The sequence below is a fragment of the Crocuta crocuta genome, unplaced genomic scaffold (assembly GCF_008692635.1).
Source record: "Crocuta crocuta isolate KB4526 unplaced genomic scaffold, BGI_CrCroc_1.0 scaffold2, whole genome shotgun sequence".
In the NCBI taxonomy this organism is placed as follows: Eukaryota; Metazoa; Chordata; class Mammalia; order Carnivora; family Hyaenidae; genus Crocuta; species Crocuta crocuta.
The window spans coordinates 6,522,158-6,543,360 of NW_027528640.1; the positions used below are offsets into that span (position 1 = coordinate 6,522,158).

The window sequence follows — 21,203 nt, forward strand, 5'->3', positions numbered from 1 at the left end:
AGATGCTGAGCAATGGGACCCCTCATTTACTATGGAACTAAAAAACCATAGAGCCATTTTGGAAGGCAGTTTGGTGATTTCTTACAAAGTTAGGATCCAGCAAATGCACTCCCAGGTGTTTACCCAGTTGAGCTGAAAATGTTTGTCCATGCAAAATCCTGCACATCACGACTGTTAGCAGCTTTATTCATAATTGCCCCTAACTGGAAGCAACCAAGATATCCCTGGGCAGACGAATGGATAACAACTGGTGTTATCCACACAATGGAATATTACTCAGCCAGAAAAAGAAATTGAGCTCCCAAGCCACAAAAAGACACGGAGGAACCTTAAAGGCATGTTGCTACGTGAAAGAAGCCAGTCTGAAAAGGCTCCATTATCGCATGATTCCAGTTATGATATTCTGTACAAGGCAAGACAGTGAAAAGACCAGTGGCTGCTGGGACTTCAGGAGTTTAGGACAAACAAGTGGAGCACAGGAGGTTTTTAGGATGATGAAACTATTCTGCCTGAGCTGGAATGGTAGACACATGACATTATGCATTAGTCAAAGCCTAGAGACTGTAAGCACAATGACCCTTAATACAGACTACGGACTTTACTGATTAATACAGGCTTATAAATTATAACAAATGTGTCACACAAACGCCAAGTACTGATAACAGGAAAACTGTGTGTGCAGGGGTACACACATGAAAACTTTCTAAGTTCTTTCTGTAAACTTAGAACAGTCCTAAATAACAAGATCCAGTTAAAGAGAAAAACAGCTTCAGAAATATCTGAGGTTGTGGGAAAGAGAAAAACAACCATCAGGACTCAGGAGGTAAGTGGTGCGGGTGTGCGGTGCTTGTGCCACCATGGACGTGTGCTGTGTACATGGCAGGAAGGCAGGGGCGCGTGTTCAGCTTCGGTGTTAACATCTACATGGAGAACAAGCTGCTCAAAAGGGTGTACACTCACACAAAGTGTAGACAAGGAAAAAGTCCTGCTCACTACTCCCGGGAGCTAAAGGCCAAGTCTGTCTTGGTCTAGGCTCTGGGGTAACAGGTCTCTCCTGAAAAATAAAGAACCAAGATCACAGGGGCTCTCCCTCAGGCATGAAGACAGGATCAGTCTAGGAACATCCACATGGAGATTATCATCAAAGTTAGTCTTACACAGAGGTTCTAAGAGGAAGACAGGAAAACCACCCTGACTGTCTTTAGGCAACAAGGAATCTGCTATACAAACAAGCTGTAAGCTATCTAATGTGAGCAATGAGCCAAGGAAATAAGTTAGTATGAAACAGTTAACAACACAAAGGAGAAGTAGAATTTCAGACACAATCCAAAAAAACTATGTATACTAGGATGCTTAAAACTGAGACATTAAAGGGGGTTAGCTGCATGGCTTAGTTGGATTAAGTCTCCGACCTTTGATATCGGATCAAGTCAAATCTCAGTCATGAGACTGAGCCACATGTAGGGCTCTACACTGACAGCAGAGCCTGCTTAGGATTCTCTCTCTCCTCTCTCTGCCCCTCCCCCCACTCATGCAGTCTCTTGTCTCTCTCAACATAAACTTAAATTTAAAAAACCTGAGACATAAAAGGGATTGAAATTCAAACAGAAGAGTAACTACAGTGAAAAAAATTAATTTGAAAGAGAACCAAATAGAACTTCTCAACTTCAGATATAATCAACATAATACAAACCCAATGGTCGTGACATTAACATAGCCAAACAAAGAATTGCTGTTTAAAACTTGAAGATTGATTTTTTTTAGTTGCACCATTATTTTATGTATCAACAAAGTTTTAAATGTTGCCAAGTAAATTATAATACTAAAAGAAAAAACTCTGCCATTTAAATTATAACATGGTATCCCAATTTCAGAAAGGTTAAAATGTAAACAACAAAATGGTATATTTTAGAACTGATGAAATATGGAGAGAGAACCTGATGTGGAAATGACTCAAAATTAAGCAGAGAAGTGAAGAGTGTGTATGTACATATAAGCAAACATATGTATTTATAAAATGGAAGTCTTGCCACAATCAAAGATTCTGAGAAGTTTTTTGGAATTAGTGAAAATCACAAATCATCAGATTAAGAACCACAGTAAGTCTCAGTATGATAATAAAATAAATACAGCCCTAGAAAAACCACAATCAAATAGGAGAACAAGATAAAAATCTAATAACAATAGAGAGAAAAGATAAAATTACTTACAAAGAAATATTTGACTATAAGCAGAATTCTCAATTCTCAAGCAATAACAAAGACTGGAAGACAATGCACTTGTAGCTTCAAAATGCTGAAGAAAAATAATTCTGTTATCATTTAGGAGTGAAGGTAGAATTAACACATTTTCACCCCAAGACAGAATTTACTGTATTCACGATCTTTGCTGAAAGAGCTTGACAGACTGCAGGGAAGGGAGTTAAATCCATACAAGGCAGATGTGTAAAGAAGCAACCGTGAGCACAGAACGAGCAGATGTGGTCTCTACACAAGCACTGCCAGTACAGGCATAACGACCAGCGTGCAGACCAGCACACGCGAGAAGCGTCAACATGTAAGTGATGAATGGGATGACCCGTGCAAGAGTGCTAAGGTCCCTGTGTTGTTTGGGAGGAGGGCAGAAACGATTAGCGTAGACTTAAAGGCGAGTAGGTATTCTAAATGTTTCACTAAAGAAAAAGAATATGTTACTTCTAAACCTGCAGCAGGGAAGAGGGGATAAAGAAAAGTCCACTAGACTGGTAAATAAAAAGCACACAATAATGTGGCAGAAATAAATCTAAATACACGAGCTATCAAAATAAAGGCAGACTGACCACTCCTCCTAGTTAAGGCGTCTTAGATTAAAATTTTTAAAATTCTAGCTATATGCGCTTTTGTGCAAAATTCACACCAAAACTCCAAACTAGCTGTAATAAACCAATGAGAGACACACAAGACAGGCAAATAACCAAGTACTGTATATCTATACCTATTTTTCTCTATTTCTGCACAGTCTATCATATTACATATAACGATATAACTAATTCAAAGCTATAGGTTCAATTACCTAGCTCTAGTATGACTTACCACACTAGGAACAGGACCAAAAATACGGATGAGCCATAAAATACAGAAAAGGTACACTAATAGAAAAGTCACGACATATAGGGAAAGACCACCTATTTTATAAGTTGGCTGTCCAACTGGAACAGAATGAAATTAGATTCCTACTTCAAAATATACACTTGGAAAAGAGAGATATTTATGGGGGTAGAGAAAAATTTGTAAGCCAGACGCAAAAAGTATAAATCATAAAAAAAAGATATACAACCTACATTTAAATTTAAATTTCCATAAAAGAAACTATCATAAAATGAAAAGACAAGCCAGTCTAGAAAATATTTGCAATCATAATAAACATCAACAAAGAACTGCCAAGAAAATGCAAATAACCCCAAAGAAAAACTGGAAGTTTACAAGCAAGGAAACTCAGTGACTAGTCAACATGTTAAGAGATGCCCAAATTTCCCAGCAGTGCAGGGAAACACAAAACAATGATAATTCATATTCTTTTTTTTTTTTTTTTAATTTTTTTTTAATGTTTTTTATTTATTTCTAGGAGAGAGAGAGAGAGAGACAGCGTGAGCAGGGAGGGTCAGAGAGAGAGGGAGTCACAGACTGAAACAGGCTCCAGGCTCTGAGCTGGCAGTCAGCACAGAGCCCGACGCGGGGCTCGAACCCACGAACCGCGAGATCATGACCTAAGCGAAAGTCGGACGCTTAACCGACTAAGCCACCCAGGCGCCCTGATAATTCATATTCTTTAAGTTGACAAAAATATCAATGATTGGATCTGAAAAAACAAATTTTAGGGGTATGCAGGGAAACTATGTAATTGAGAGAGTGAAAACAGGTAGAACCACTTTGAAGAACTGATAATCCCAGTGAGGCTGAAGACAGACACATCACATAAGCTGACGGTCCAACTTCTGGGCATGCAGCCTGGACAAGCACCTGCTGAAAGAAATATGGACATGGGTGCCCACCGCATGCTGTGTGTAATACGGAGAAGACAGAAAACTACTATTAGGCAGCAGAACGAACAGATGATGGTTCATTCTGGAATATGAAAATTATACACAGCGTATAAGGGTGTTGGTGATCTCTTTCGTGTTATTAATCTGCCCTAATAAGTGCTGAAAACTAAATCTGGTCATCTAAATACCTCCCCTAAGAATGGTGCTATAAAATGCTCACACAGAAAAGTCACATACCTATTTCATCTATAAAAATGATGGAAGGCTGTAGCTTTATGGCAAGGGAGAAGACCGCAGCAGCCAACTTCTGAGACTCTCCGTACCACTTATCCGTCAGCGTTGAAGGCTGAAGGTTAATGAACCGACAGCCTGCTTCTTTGGCGGTAGCCTTGGCAATCAATGTTTTACCACAGCCTGGAGGCCCATAGAGAAGAACTCCTGCAAATTAACATGTTATTTCATTATTTAGGTTTTTATGCGATAATCAACTTAATATTAATTCTGCCCACACTAAAATTTCCCCCGACATTCACTTGTTATCATTAACCTTTTTTTAGTAGTAGAAAAGGAAGGTGCCACTTTCCAAGTTCAGTGTCAGCGACGACTATAAAATTACAGCATGCTTGTGCCTTCTCCCTTCAAAGGAAGGTCTCGTTCAGGATCACCCTGACCTCCAAACTCACGCCACTCGATTCGTGGTTGACAAATAAAATGGTCCAATGCCCCCCACCTTCACAAGCCAACAGGGCACTACAGCACATTAGACCAGCCCAGAGAAAACAGAGAACTTCTTCAAAACAGGCTGCAGCAAATACCATTTAGATGTTACTGAGACTTAAGTTTTAGCCAAAAGGGCACATGCCTTTTCCCAAACAGATAATGATCTCTTCTTCAAAGGAACAAAAGCTGCCGGTCACTTCTGTCTTACTTTCCAAGGAATAAAACTGCATTATTAACCTATAGTCTCCAAAGAGTAATTTGCCACTTTATACAATTTAAGGTAATTCTTTTAATATGAGAGATTTAAACTGGTTGAGGCTTTGGACATTTTGGGAATCATCACCAACTGTTTTTCAACTAAAATGAAGTAACATTTTTCTATGTTAATAGTAAAATTATGTTCCTGGCTATAGATCATCTGTAGACAGGCCTGACAAAAATTATAATCTGCAGACTTAAATATTTGCTTAATTCAGAGCTTCTCTACTTTTCTCATGTCAGCACTTAAAAAGACAATATTTACAGGTAGCACGCTAGGGTAAAAGGAAGAGGCTTTGGAGATTTCCAAAGTATTATTATGTAATAAAAATAAAATACAGGGGTGCCTGGGTGGCTCAGTCGGTGAAGCATCTGACTTCAGCTCAAGTCATTATCTCACAGTTCGTGGGTTCGAGCCCCGCGGCAGGCTCTCTGCTGACAACTCAGAGCCTGGAGCCTGCTTCGGATTTTCTGTCTCCCTCTCTCACTGCTCCTTCCCCGCTCACTCTGTCTCTGTCTCTCAAAATAAAATAAAGACATAAAAAAAACTTTTTTTAAACCCAAAATATTATGTAATAAAAATAAAATATAGGGGCACTTGGGTGGCTCAGTCAGTTATGCATCTGACTTTGGCTCAGGTCATGATCTCATAGTTCATGGATTCGAGCCCATGTCGAGCTCAGAGCCTAGAGTCTGCTTGAGTTCTCTGTCTTCCTCTCTCTCTCTGCCTCTTCTCTGCTCATTCTCTCTTTCTCAAGCATAATAAACATTTTAAAAATACAAAATATAAGAAAAGTATTTTGTATTAAAATCTCACCTTGACTAAATTTTCATTTTTTTCTTTTTAATGAGAAGCTTGAGCTTGATTCCATAAAACAAATATTTTTGACACCAAGCTCTTCAAAATAATGTTCAGGCACATAAACTTTTCCTCAGGCACAGATTTTTCTAGTGGTCTTCATAATTCTTTACGAATTAATAAGTTTAATCATCTTTTCTATTTTAAAAGCTATTTTAAAATTTAAATCAATAACCTTTGCCAGTACATGTTAATATTTCCATGCAGCCCTTTACAATTTTTAATTAAGTTCATCTGGGTGTAAAAAATTTAGTTATATCACTTATAATTTGAACCCCCTACTGACACTTTTCCTTTGGACACTTTTCCCCTATTGTGTTGTTCATGTGAACAACACAGAACAGTAGTCTAATGCTGTTTAATTCACATCAAACTGAAAACATACAGGGTGACTACAGATGCCTGGAACTATCATCACATTTGTTACTCTGATCATATTAATATGGAATGCAGATCCAGAAACTTTTATACGCATACTACTTGGATCTTAGGGTTTTCTGAGCAAACTTTTGATGCAAACGTCCTCGTATCTTGATTACTTTGTGACTACAGCACATGCCACGTTGACTTTGCGGCCACAGGACACCTCACAAACTTGGGCAAGTGTTCCTAGAATGTCCCCTTTAATTTCAAGTATTCATTCATCACTTTGAATTTTTTATTCCTAATAGTTTAGTTTTGGCAATCCTTAGCAGGATTAGGGTTTTCCTATTATTTCTCTTCAGGAATTACAATTAGTGTTACTAATTAAGCACTTTTTTATAGGTTTTTTTTTTTTTTTTTTACAAAGTCTGAAACTCAACATTGAAGGCTTTGGTATTTCATAATCTTCTGGAGGCCAGACACAATAGGGGAGGTGCTTGTATGCATGTATGGAGCAGGGAGTGCTCATTTCCTGACTTGGGTGGTAGCTATGCAAGTGTGAGCTTTACAATCATCCATTTAGCTATTTTACCCCCATTTCCGCATGCCACTTCACTAAGACTCACATTGTCTCACCCCGCATGTTACTAATGAGTCTAGCAGTAACACTGTTTGTAAGGGCCACCTTCTCTATATCCTTTGTGGGATGAATTCTACCATGTTCGTGCTTAGGAAGACTGATACATGACATAGCCTGCAATGAATGTGAGGCCTCCGGCTTCCATTATGAGTTTTGCAATCTTTTAACTAGGTTTTTTTGTTCGTTCAGTCTGATACTCTTACAACCATTTTCAATAAAACGAAAAACTATGATTACTTCATGCTCCGTAGAGGCTTAAAAATTCAAACCCCTCTTTAATGTGGATGTTCTGATAAGGGCTTTACTTCATAAGTACTACAGGCAAATGAAAGATTTAGGATGAGGAAGAAAAGAAGAATTGGGACGAGACAATTATTTCCAAATTTGAAATAATCCTCATTAGTGACAAATATATTACCTTATGAGTAACCAACATTTTTCTTTTTTGAACTAGCTTACTGACTTTCAAGCTTTAATAAAAAAATTGTCCAAATGGTGGAAAAGTAAGTATGTGTAAAAACTAACTCTATTTAAATACAAAGTACTCAATGAGGTGGAGGGAGACGTTTACAGCCCCAGAAAAATCACTTCTCAAAGTATATTTTTCCTAAGTTACCTACATTTTCAAGAAGCATCAAAACATGGAACATGATAAAATTCACAAACATAAAATCTATGTGCCAAAATAATGATTACCAAAGCCAGAGTTTACAAAAAGAACCATATGTATTCAGACTGAATTTTAATTATAAATTTTTAAACATTTGGAAGAAAACAGGGTTACTTTCTTAATGCAACCATTAACATTTTATGGCATATTCTTGTAACCACGCAGTGGTAGCCGATCTATCTTCATGTGACCGGCTGATCTCATGTGCTGTAAGAAGTCATTCTCAAATCACCCTTGTGTGGTCTGTAAGGCAGTGCGGACTTTTAACCTAGAAGGCAATAAACTGTCCAGGGAGAACATAAAATTGTCAATAAAGCAACGACTCTAACTACATAACTTAATTCCAGTTAACAAACTAAGGTATACAACTGATTTTACGCTCTTCTTCTGTACGCTAACATCCGATTTATGCTGAGGGTCAAAAAGTAAATTAATGGTTTTTCAAATTTTGTTCCTGATAAAACCTTTCCAAAAACGCAAGGCTGAAAAGCTCAAACAGTATAACTTTAAGAAATACACATGTAACTTAAAAAGTCTGAAGCACACACAGAAACCACCTCTAGTTTTGGACAATGCTTTCAAAGAAGCGCTGGATACACACGGGACTCTGAAGTACCCCATCGTAATTTGGTATCTACTGTGTTAACTGACTGGAGCTTTAAACCAAGCGCAGCTGGTACAGTCACCCAAGTACCTGGGCGGAGCCATCGCTGATGAAGCCTGGAACTTTCTCTAATAGCACAGAAAACACAGCATACTTCTCTCCCATCCCAGTACTAACCAGGCCTGAGCCTGCATCTGACTTTTCTAACTTCACTAATTGAGAAACTGCGACATGAAAAATCACACAAGTTCTTTATTGTTCAGACTACCAATGACCTGGGAGAGGGTAAAGAACTACATAAACCAACTTGTACTTTACTCTTTTGATCTCGGCTCAGATAAATCATTTGCAATTTTCTCTGGGGGAAAAATGTTTAAAAACAATGAACTAGGGGCGCCTGGGTGGCTTAGTCGGTTAAGCGTCCGGCTTTTGCTTAGGTCATGATCTCGCAGTTCGTGGGTTCGAGCCCCGCGTCGGGCTCTTTGCTGACTGCCAGCTCAGAGCCTGGAGCCTGTTTCAGTCTGTGACTCCCTCTCTCTCTGACCCTCCCCTGCTCACGCTGTCTCTCTCTCTCTCTCTCTCTCTCTCTCTCTCCTAGAAATAAATAAAAATATTTAAAACAAACAAAAAAAAAACCAATGAACTAAATGCTTTTTCTTAGAGGAAAAAAAGGGAAGTTTTGTTGTCTCAGAAAATAAAAAGAAATACCTAATGAACAGTTTTGTTTTAGTTAATGAAAAGAACATGTCATCATCCTGTATTTACCAGGAGTAAAAATTATCTACTTCATGAAAATGTACAGATATTGGCCTCAATCACTTTTGAAATATAAACTGATGCATTTTGATAGAACTACAAAATTAATAAGATTATAAGCAACCATTAACATATATAGCACTATTTTGATATTTCTAAAGATCTTATTTTTTTTTAAATGTGTCTAATAACTTGATTTCAGCCTTGACTAGCAATGGAAGAGCTAACCTTTCTGGTTTGGGGAATACAAGAAAGAGCAGTTTCCACTCTTTCCTCCGCTGTAGCGTTTGTGTGGGAATGCCACGGTATCACACATGTAGTTACCTCACTGCCAACTATCACTGAACCTCCATGGGAATCACCTTTCCTAACACTGAAACAGGATTCATATTTGAATGGACAACAATAAAAGTGCTACATGTAAGGATAGAGCTACAAGCATTTCCATTTCTTTTTTTTTTTTTTTAACATTTACTCATTTTTGAGAGACAGAGAGTCAGAGCAAGAGCAAGTGAGGGGCAGAGAGAAGGAGGCACCGAATCCAAAGCAGGCTCCAGGCTCCAAGCTGTCAGCAGAGCCCGACGCAGGGCTTGAACCTACGGACCAGACCGTGAGATCATGACCTGAGCCGAAGTCAGACGCTCAACCGACTGAGCCACTCAGGCGCCCAAGCATTCCCAGTTCTTGAGTTCTGAGCTTTCAAAGCGATTGCTAACTAGGAATAAGGAAGTATTCCTTAAAAATAATTAGCATTTAATTTCTAGTTCATCTGTACTTCAGTATTTCCTCTAAAACACCATTGCAATACAAAAATAATGATTACTAAAAGGGAGGTAAGATATCACTAAATTGTGAGACAACAAAAAGAGTTCTTACTTTGAAAACAAAAGAACCCATACTACGACCTTGGATTTTTTAATTTCAATTTCCCCAATTTTTATTTACTTGGAAGTAATAAAAATGAGTTTGCAATAAAAAGATTATTTTGACATGTAATCATAGGGAAGGAGTTTGACCTAAATTTGGGAAGCTGAAGAATGAGCAATTATTTTAAAACTACTATTTATAAACAGCTCACTGGATTTCAGTATTCTCTTCAACATCCAACCTCACCAATACCAATTCTATAATGGCAGAAAGTTTCAATGTTTCCTACATTTTTAATACCTTAACAAATGTAAACTTTTACCTTACCCTTTGGAGGCTGCAGAAGCCTGGAATTTTCAAACAAATGCTTCTTTTTGATAGGTAAGATGACTGTGTCTTTCAGATCCGTAATGACATCATCCAGACCTGCTATATCACTCCAAGTAACCTGATAAAAGGTAAGATCAACATGAATTTTACAGCTTACATATATTCCATAAAGTTAAAAAAAAAACCAAAATGGCAAACCTTGATCTGATAATTATATGTAAATAACAAAAGATTAATATATAATGCCAGTAAAGACTTTTACAGCAACATTGAAATTATTAAAATTACTATGAGATTACAAAAAGTAATTAATAGTCAACTATCTACTATAAAAAAAAAAAGCGCTAGGCCCAGCACTCAAAACTCTACAGGGATTTAATAAGCTGCATTCACTCCGTGTAACAGGGAATACTCCTCCAACAAGACGGAGAACCAGTCAGAAAAAGTCAGCGCTGGCTGATAGGGAAGCGCGTACCAGGAGTGTCCCTAATTCATACAGGGTACTGCCAAACACACGAAGGCATTCTGGGAATAAAGTCACACAAAACCGGACTTCTGAATTTTATTAATCAAAAGTAAAACTGTTTGAAAACAAAACTTTTTCTTTGTAAGTAGTAAATGGGGGATATATACTGTCAAAATAAGCACAGCCTGTGTATTTTAAAGCCTTCTGGCTCAACTTAAAACACTGAGGCTGGGAGCAGAGCGGGGAGGGGGAGAAACAACAAACTGAAAAAAAACCTAGGGAAAAAAAAAAATCAACCTAGCTCTAACTTGGCAGAATAAAGAAGCTGAAGGTGGGGTGAGTCAGAAGCCATATTTACAAGAAATTTACTTTCACTACAACTTACAAAAAAAAAAAGGTGAAAAACCACAGCCAAATCTGAAAAAAATCACCTACTTCCACTGTAGCTGTAACAAAAAAGGGAGTCTGTTAGTACAGCCTTACTCAAAGTGGCGAACACAGGGCCAAGAAATCCCACTATAAATTTATAAATCAAATTCAAATGGGGGATTAATTCTGGGGACACAGATACTAACACACATTGTAGACTTTTATTTTCTAGACTTGGAGGCAGGAATATCCTATTTTTTCTATTTATCTATATCTGTTATACAAAACCTATTTATACCTGCCTTTATGAAATATTCACATAGGAATTTAGAGTTTATAAATTACATTAATCTGATCCTCCAATAATCCTTTAGAAGTAGGCAGAGCAGGTATCACACCATCCCTGGATTCTACATGAGGGGGCTGACACTCAAAGAGGAAATAATTTGCCAAGGCCATGAATGGAAAAAATTGAGAATCTTGTGTTGTCTACCATATCTTATTATGAAAATCTACATTTAAACTCCAAATCAAATACCCACATAACTTAAAGCAATCCGTTTTATATGCCACAAAGGTAAATACATAAAAGAACAAGTTTATCTAAACAAGTGTGTGCCCAAAAAGGTTAACACAGCAGGCCTCAGACTGTCGTCCTTAGAAAGGCCCATCTGCAAGGCTGGCCTGTGGCTGGAGTATGGGAGCTTAGATTTGGGGAGAACTCCTCCATTTCCCAATACGAACATCTCACTGTACCTAACCTGTTTGTGCAAACAAAACGGGTTACGGTAGACATCTGTTTTCCCTCTAAAAGTCTGGAATTTTGGTAGATTTTAGGATGTGGAGTCTGCATGACTAGTCCCAATTAAAACCCTGGGCACTAAGTGTCTAATGAGCTTCCCTGGCGGACACAGCACTTTACACTTGCTCACAACCTGCTGCTGAAGGAATTAAGTATGACTTCACTGGGAGAAGGCTCTTGGGAGCCTGTGCTTGATTTCTTTCAGACTTCACTCCATGTCCCTTTTCTTGCCGATTTTGCCTTGTATCCTTTTGCTGCACTAAACCACATCCGTGAGCACAAAACTATGCCGAATCCTGTGATTCCTCCTAGAGAATCATCACATACGGTCATCTTCAGGACCCGACACAAAATCTTATCTTAAATAAGACTGAAGATACGTACATGCATGTTAAGAGGGTCTACGAGATGAGCAGCAATACTCATTTCATATTCTGAAAGCTTCACATTTTTCACACCAATCTGTTTCATTAATTTTTCTGCCTAGAACAAAAAAAAAACCAAAAAAACAAGCAACTTCCTTTAGTTTGATATTTGGGTATTGGCACTTCAAAAGAGATTATCTGCGAAGTCGAAAGAGCAATGAACAGACATACAAGAATTTTCCTGGGAAATTCTAGGCTCCTTGATCTCCTCTTTCCCCACTGTAAGCCCTTAGGTAAAGAAAAAATGTGAGTGTCTAACTCCACAGAAACCAGGGCAATTTCCACCAGCTCCTAGGAAATGAAAAAATTAGAGTACATGATTGATGAGATACATATAGGACTTTGCACTGCTCCAATGTGACTCTAGGATCCAACCTGATATACTTTCTAGTAGGACCATCATGACAGGTGCAGGTGAAACCTCCAGATGACAGACAGAGCAGGTAAGCATATCAAAAAATGGACAAGTGGAGTTTCTTTCCTTAAAGCAAGTTTCCAAGAACAGATGCTTAACTTCCTTCAAATTATCCAGTTATTGACACCAGGTGCCCATGGCTATCAAATTCCAAATTGTTCTGAGATGCTGTCCTTTTTTGGTTAAAGCCAATTCCTGGGACTAGGCAACCAGAGGTAATGAATTCCAAATTCTAAATTATGGGCCATCTGGGTGGCTCAGTTGGTTAAGTGTCCGACTCGTAGTATCAGCTCAGGTCATGATGTTGTGGGTGTGAGATCGAGCCCTGAGTTGGGCCCCGCGCTCAGCTCGGAGCCTGCTTGGGATTCTCTCTCTCTGCCCCTACCTTGTGAGTGCTCGCATTCTCTCTCTCTCTCTGAAAAATAAACACCTAAAAAATAAATAAATAAATTAGAAGTATATTTGCATATATATTTCTAGAGCTGGACAAAACTAACCTGAAACCTATGAGCTCTAGCAATACAGCAAAGATTTCAATTAAAATTAAAAATAATAATAATAATTACAAACATTTACTGAATGGGCCAAACCATATGCCAAAGTATTGTAAATGGAGTAGCTCACCGAACCCCCGAGTGAGCCTATGGGGTAGGTACAATTTCTCCTCACCACAGAAAAAGAAATTAATGCTTATTAGCTCAGATGAAATTATCTGTCTCAGGTTCAAGTCAGCAAACGGAAGAGACAACATACATAGGCCGGCAGCCCAGCTCCTCTGGCCTCCTCCCACATGACCTTGCTTTCCCCAATTGTAACAGGAGGCACTGTAACCACTAAGGAGTATTAAAAAGACTACAGAAAACATATCCAAATTTCAATTAAGTGAACATTTTTAGAATTAAAAGTGCTCTGATAAATACCTAAATTTTTGTTTACCAACAACAATTCACCAACCTAAGATCAAGAGTCACATGTTACACCAAGTGAACCAGCTGGGTGCCCCTAAAATACTTTTGATTTAAGATCTTGCTTTTGTTAGGAGGTATCGCTGCTCTAAAAGGAAATTCATCTCACACAGCGCTATAGTTATAGACGGCTTAGAGCATTAAATTAATGTGGATATATCAGGATAAATCATATCCTAGTAATACAGCATTTTTAAAATAAAGAACCACATCGGTTTTCCTATTTAGCCCTCCCCTATAAAATTACTGACTCAACAGACAAAGTAATAAAGTAGTCTTTTCCAGGTTCTTTAATCTCTTCCTTGTAAATATCTTCTCTTTTGCTGATTTTAAATCTTTCATGTGTCAGCCATGAAAGATATCCTATTTTAGTATCTGTAATGACAATAATTATTCTTTTCCATTATGCTTCTATAAATGTGCAGCCATCCCACATGTGTTCTTTTTAGGCTATGCTGTAAAACACTGGTTCCCAACAGGTGACTCTGCCCCCCAGGGGACATCTGGCAAGATATGGGAATACTTCTGGCTGTCCCAACCTGGAGGCAGAGGGTGTTCTTTGTATGTAGTCAGCAGAGACAGGCATGCTGCTTAACATTCTGAAAGACACAGCATAGCCTGCCCCCCAGCCCATTATCTGGCCCCAAACGTCAATAGTGCCTAGCTGAGGAACCCTGCTTTCCCCCTACCCCACCCCATTGGCTAGTTGCTCTTTAATTTTTACTCTAGGGCAAAAACGCCTCTTGCTTTAAACAAACTTTATTTGTTCATAGCAGCACTCTCAACAATAGCTAAAACATGGAAAGGGCCTAAGTGTCCATCAACGGNATAAAAAAATATTGAACTTGAAAAAAATAAACTTTATTTATGTCAGGGATTTCCTACATAAAAATTATGAACTATGTTATTTATGTTATAGAGATAGAAAATGCTGTGGTCAAATTTACCTAAAATCTTTTCCCCATAAAAGCAGTCCAATTTAAGAATATCTTCATGGAACAAGAGCAGACACTCAGATCAATGGAACAGAATAGAGAATCCAGAAACGGACCCACAAATGTATGGCCAACTAATCTTTGACAAAGCAGCAAAGAATATCCAATGGAATAAAGACAATCTCTTCAGCAAATGATGCCGGGAAAACTAGACAGTGACATGCAGCAAATGAACCTGGACCATTTTCTCACACCATATACAAAAATAAACTCAAAATGGATGAAAGACCTAAATGTAAGACAGGAAGCCATCAAAATTCTCGAGGAGAAAGCAGGCAAGAACCACTTTTTTTTTTTTTCGTGTTTTATTTATTCTTGAAACAGAGAAAGACAGGGCATGAGCAGGGGAGGGGTAGAGAGAGAGGGGGACACAGAATACAAAGCAGGCTCCAGGCTCAGAACTGTCAGCACCGAGCCTGATGCGGGGCTTGAACTCATGAACTGTGAGTTGGATTTTTAGCCAACTAAGCCATGCAGGCACCCAGGCAAGAACCTCTTTGACCTTGCCTGCAGCAATTTCTTACTCAACACGACTCCAGAGGCAAGGTCAACATAAGCAAAAATGAACTACTGGGATCTCATCAAAATAAAAAGCAGCTACACAGCAAAGGAGACAATCAGCAAAACTAACCAACAGAATGGGAGAAGATATTTGCAAACGACATATCAGATAAAGGGTTGGTATCCAAAATTTATAAAGAACTTATCAAACTCAACACCCAAAAAACAAATAATCCAGTGAAGAAATGCGCAGATGAAGAGACACTTCTCCAAAGAAGACAACCAGATGGCCAACCAACAAATGAAAAAATGCTCAACAACACTCATCATCAGGGAAATACAAATCAAAACCACAATGAGATACCACCTCAGACCTGTCACAATGGCTAACGTTAACAACCCAGGTAACAACAGATGTTGGCGAGGTTGTAGAGAAAGGGGGTCTCTTTTGCAATGCTGGTGGGAATGCAAACTGGTACAGCCACTCTGGAAAACAGTATGGAGGTTCCTCAAAAAATTAAAAATAGAACTACCCTATGACCCAGCAATTGCACTACTAGGTATTTATCCAAGGGATACAGGAGTGCTGTTTTGAAGAGGCACATGCACCCCAATATTTATAGCAGCGCTATCAAGAACAGCTGAAGTATAGAAAGAACCCAAATGTCCATCAATGGATGAATGGATAAAGATGTGGGGTGGATATATATATATATATATATATACACACACACACACACACACACACATATATATATAATGTACGTATACATATAGGAATATTACTCAGCAATCTAAAAGAATGAAATCTCACCATTTGCAACTAACTACGTGGATGAACTGGAAGGTATTATGCTAATCGAAATTATTCAGAGAAAGACAAATATTATGACTTCACTCCTATGAGGACTTTAAGATACAAAACAGATAAACATAAGGGAAAGGAAGCAAAAATAATATAAAAACAGGGAGAGGGACAATACATAAGAGACTCTTAAATATGGAGAACAAATAGAGGGTTATTGGAGGGGTTGTAGGAAGAGGGATGGGCTAAATGGGTAAGGGGCATTAAAGAATCTACCACTGAAATCATATGCTAACTAACTTGGATGTAAATTAAAAAAATTAATAAAAAAACAAAAAAAAAACCCCACAATATCTTCAGGTTGCATTAACAACATTGACAGAAAAAAGAAATTAATGTTTATTGGGCAAAACTCATTTTCATTTCTTTACAATCAGCCCTTACAACCATCCTGAGAAGTAGCTATTACTATGCTCATTTTTCAGATGACGAACTCAAGGGTCAGAGAAATTAAAAGAATTGCCAACATTAGGAGCTAAGAGTTGGCATTACTAGAGTTCAAACCCTAATTTGTCTAATTCCAAAGCTCATGTTCTGCTGAAACATTAATATTCCTCATCTGGGAGAGAACATGGTTAACAAATAAATAAAAAGAAAGGACCCCCCAAACACACCAAACTGTGTCCAGAAGAAGTTATCCAACTGTTTCTAGCTTTGGTAACTTTAAGTGAGCCTGTTTCTAAAATGTTTTACCATGAAAAACAAAATGACTGTATTCTGCAAATGGCTTATGTTCATGTACTGCTTTATCATTTTCAGCTTAATGACACTGATATTTTCTAGTTACCAACTTTTGCTTGGTTTTTAAGTGAATCTCTCCAAGTAGCTATCACTCTGTGGAGGAAAAATGGTAGGCTAGGGGTTGAAGGGAGTCAGAGGTAGGAGGGAAACTTTTACTGTACAGTCATCTTTTTAACTATTTCATAGTATTTTTTATCGTTTCATGTTATTTTATTTTTTTCTCCACGTAAAGTATTAAGATTAAGATTAATAAGATTAAGGAGTAGGAAATAGTGAACTAGTATTTTTGCCTGGAATGGGAAAGGAGGAAATGGAGAAAAGGAGTAGCAGAAAAGAAACTTTTCTTTCAGTTTCTGAAAGATTCATAAAATTGGCTGTTCTTTTGAATTTTAAAAAGGCAGAGATAGCATTAACAAGGGTGAAAAACCAGAGGTAGGTGAACTGATTAAACTTAGGTCTGTTTCCTGAAGTCACAGCTGAAGTACCCTGACTTAAGTGGGGCTAGGGGAAATCACTGATACAAAGCTCACAAAAATACGCTGACATAGGAAACAGCAAAGAATTTGAGTAATTATATTTTAGATATAATCTCTTGTAAACTTGCGTTAAAATCTTGAAAGCACCCTTTTCTGGACTGACATGGAGACACATCATCTCCCCTCTCACGGTCAGTCTCTGGAAGTTGTAGGAGAGGTGGGCTTCCTACGCTAGTGCCCTTCCACCGCACGTGCGTGTAAACCAACACTGGAGACCTCTCCCCACGCGTCCCTCTCTTGGATCTCGTTCCTCAGCATTTCCACCAGTTGCCAATCAGGCAACACCATTTGCTTACTCCTGACTTCCTATCTCAATTTACTGGCTGCTCTTAAAAATACCTGGCAGCTGAGAGGCACTTGGGGGGCTCAGTGGATTAAGCATTTGACTCTTGGTTTCTCCTCAGGTCATTTTCTTGCAGTTTGTCTGCGCGAACAAGCGTGGAACCTGTTTGGGATTCACCGACTCTCCCTTTCTCTCTGCCCCTCCCCCTGCTTGCACCCTCTTTCTCTCTCTCTCTCAAAATAAATAAATAAAAAATACCTGGCAGTTCAGAGTTCCAGTTTTTTTTAAGGTTTCACAAAATATTTCACAATTCCTTCACTAAATATTTCAGCTATTACTTCTTTCAAAATAACTAAAATAAAGTTTTGAAGACTAAAGTATAATGATGGGACTAAAAATAAGACATTAACTTATGATCTAAGATCACAGGCCACAACCTTCAGGGGTATGAAGCATTTTCAGTAGTGAATCTTTCCTGGCCCTTGACACACAACAATCTCAGAAATATTATACAGAAGCATTGCTCTTCCTCCTGTACTTGGACAGCATAGGCAGAGAGTTGCTCTTCCTACATCCCAATTACCCCGACCCACCTTTTCATCACACACACCTATCAAAACTCTCCTACTACATCTAAATACGATTCAAGCAGCAGCATGGCCCCAGAAAATCCCTGTCCACGCCATAGAAACAGTCTTCTCTCTCATTACCAATTAAATATCCCACGTTTCACTAACCTAGGAAGTCTTCCTGGCTTCAGGCTGGAAATTATTTACAAATATTCTAATTCAAACATTAAGACTACATCTAGGTTACTGTTCCTGATGTGAATGTACCTACATCATGTTACCTTCCTTTCATCTTGTAACTGCACTACCTTTAAACTCACACGAGGCCCACGGTTATCAGGTAGCCTCCAAATGTTGCCTAGGCTGTTATATTCAGTGTTCTTCCTGTGTGACCGTGGAAGTCATACCTTCCTCCTCCCCCACAGTCACACCTGATCTTTGCCCTCAATGTGTACTCTGAATTCTGTAGTTCCTTTCTCTACTCCCACTTAATTACCCCCCACCTGGCAATATTGGACTTCCTAATGGCCTGGACTACAGGTTATTATTTCAACAATGTCTTCTGTTGAACCTCAGCACCCCTTACACTGGTACAGTCAGTCCTATCCTCCGTGCTGGCTCCACACCACCATTCAGTGTATCCGCTACCAAGGTGCTGAGAAACACATGAGAAGTTAAGAAAAACAGAACAATTGAATTTCCAATAAACTCATGCTTCCTTCAACTATGCCCTAATGTTCATAACCCACAATTTCTCTCATTAAACGTGGATCACATATTTACCTCATCAGGTCCAAAACCTCTATTCCCATTTAGTTATAACATCTCTCCACTTCACTGAGAGCAAATGGACTCTACCTTAAAATGTTCCTGTAATTCCTGATCCCATCCCTCTGGGACCTACCTCCATTCTCTTTGGCAGCAACTCTCTACCTCCTCCTCCACTAGACTTTCCCCTTTTCTTTACCTTTCTGCCACCAATCTCTGGAAGGACCACATTCTTTTACTTTAAGCTATATCTGCTGTCTCCAGTGAATGGAAAGCACTCTAAATTTACAGATCGCTTTCTTTGATCACATTCTTCATATTCTCCTTTTCTCCTGGATCACTCTATAACACGACATTCACAACTAATTCTCTTCTGTGACCGTCTCTTCCTTTGGTTTTGATGACTTGACACAAAGGACTTTTTTTAGATAGTGGGAGACAAATGGGAGGAGGGGCTTTTGAAGGTTATATTCAATACCCATCAACTTCCCCCAATTAATTCTGTGATTTCAGAATTTAGGCCTTCCAGTTGAAAGTGACTGCCACCATGACTTCTACAGTGTGGAATCTTTTGTGCATTTCAGGTGTGTTGGAATGGGAAAGACTAGCGCCAGTCTCTTACATTATACTGGTTTTATTCCTACTCCTCTGGCCATTTTTGGTGTGTTTTTATTCATAATTAAGTAGATATAAAAACAAGTCTTTAGGATTTACAGATGAGGTAGAAGAATCATAGAACATGTGTTCAATAAATTTTTATTACACGACTACACTCAAGTTAACCCATGGAAGATGGATACCATTATTGTAAATGGTATCAAGTAAAAATCAAATTTTATTCCCTCCCATATAGAACCAATTGTCCAAGTGTGAGTTACTGAAAAGTCCACCTCTTCTCCAATAATCCATCTACACAGCAGAGCCAGTCCTGTCATACATCAATTTCCCAGAGCAGGCCTACGTATGTTTCTGGATTTGACTCTGCTAAATTTGCCAATCCACCCCTGGGCCAATAGCATACTGTCTTAATAACTTTAGCTTTGTGATACGTTTTGTTATAAATTAAGGCAAATTTTCCCTCTACCAATATACATGTCTTGTTTTTAAGAGTGTTTTTGCCTATATCTTAACTTTTATTCTTCCATAAAAATTTTAGAAAAAATTACAACAAAAAGGCTTGTATTTTTATCATTGGCATTGCATTTAAGTGTAGCTTTCAACAGTTTTGTAATTTTCATTAAAAACGTGTTGTACAACTTGTGATGTCAGTTATTGTGTATTTTTTAATGTTTATTTTTGAGAGAGAGAGAAAGAAAATGGGGAGGGGCAAGAAAAGGAGACAGAGGATCTGAAGTGGGTTCTGCGCTGGCAGGAAAGAGCCCAACGCGGGGCTTGAACCCCCGAACTATGAGATCATGACCTGAGCTGAAGTCAGATGCTTCACTGACTGAGCCACCAGGCACCCAGTTATTGTGTATTTTTTGATACTACTATAAACTGTATCTTTATAAAGCTTCATTTTCAATCCGTGGTGGGTACACAGAAATACAGTCGAGTTTTGTATACTAATTTTATATCCAGCAGCCCTTAAATTCTTACTAATCTTGACAGATTAGCTACAGACCTTGTTTACTTTCTATGCAGATTATTGTATTATCTGTGTTTAATGACTGTTTAATTTCTTTTCCAATCCTTCTACCTCTTCTCTTTTTTCTTGATTTATGCATCATTAACAGTAAAATGTTACACAGAAGTGGTGACAACAGGTTCCCTTGACTTGCTCCTAATCATAAAGGAAATGCTTTCAACTTTTTACCATGAAGTATGTTTCCTATAGTAAATTCACTGTATCAGGCTAAAAACATTATCTTCTATTCCTAAGATACTAAGAGCTTTTCTAAAAAGAATGAATATTTAATTTTAACAAAGGCTTTTTCTGCATTTGAGATAATCATAGGTTTATCCTTTAATCTGTTATTATAGAATATCATAAATATATTTTTTCCTCAAATGAAGCCAGCCTTAAATTCCTGGAATAAATCCAACTGGTCATGTTTTCTTTTTTTTTTTTAATACATTGCTAAATTCAACTTGCTAATATTTTAAAGTTTTCCTATTCATTCACAACTGAGATAAATTAAAGCCCATGACAAGTTTTAGAATTGTTATTATACTACCTTCATAAAAAGGTTTAGTGACTGCTGCCTCTTCCAGAGTTTGCATCAAGTTTTAATTATAATTTGTTCCTTATATGTTGCTAGAATTTGCCAGTAAATTCGATGGGCCTGAAGTATTCTTTATTAAAATCTATGTCCAATATTATTTCATAGGTATAAGACTATCGACATCTTCTAATCCTTCCTTTGAGAGAGAACGCATGCAAGTCGGGGGAAAAGGCAAAGGGAGTGAGAGAGA

General features: G+C 38.2%; 1 protein-coding gene across 5 annotated transcripts in view; it reads right to left on the reverse strand.

Moving 5' to 3' along the window:
- ATAD1 (ATPase family AAA domain containing 1) overlaps nucleotides 1-21,203 on the reverse strand; it is a 74,128-nt gene that overhangs the window by 22,263 nt on the left and 30,662 nt on the right. For 4 of the 5 annotated variants that reach the window (XM_077755228.1, XM_077755225.1, XM_077755227.1 and 1 more), the window contains 3 exons: nucleotides 12,110-12,208; nucleotides 10,086-10,206; nucleotides 4,259-4,459 (listed from right to left, as the gene is read on the reverse strand). In XM_077755228.1, the coding sequence (XP_077611354.1) occupies nucleotides 4,259-4,459; nucleotides 10,086-10,206; nucleotides 12,110-12,208 (421 nt within the window). The remainder of the gene's footprint in view (nucleotides 1-4,258; nucleotides 4,460-10,085; nucleotides 10,207-12,109; nucleotides 12,209-21,203) is intronic. The other variant, XM_077755229.1, reaches the window with a different exon arrangement.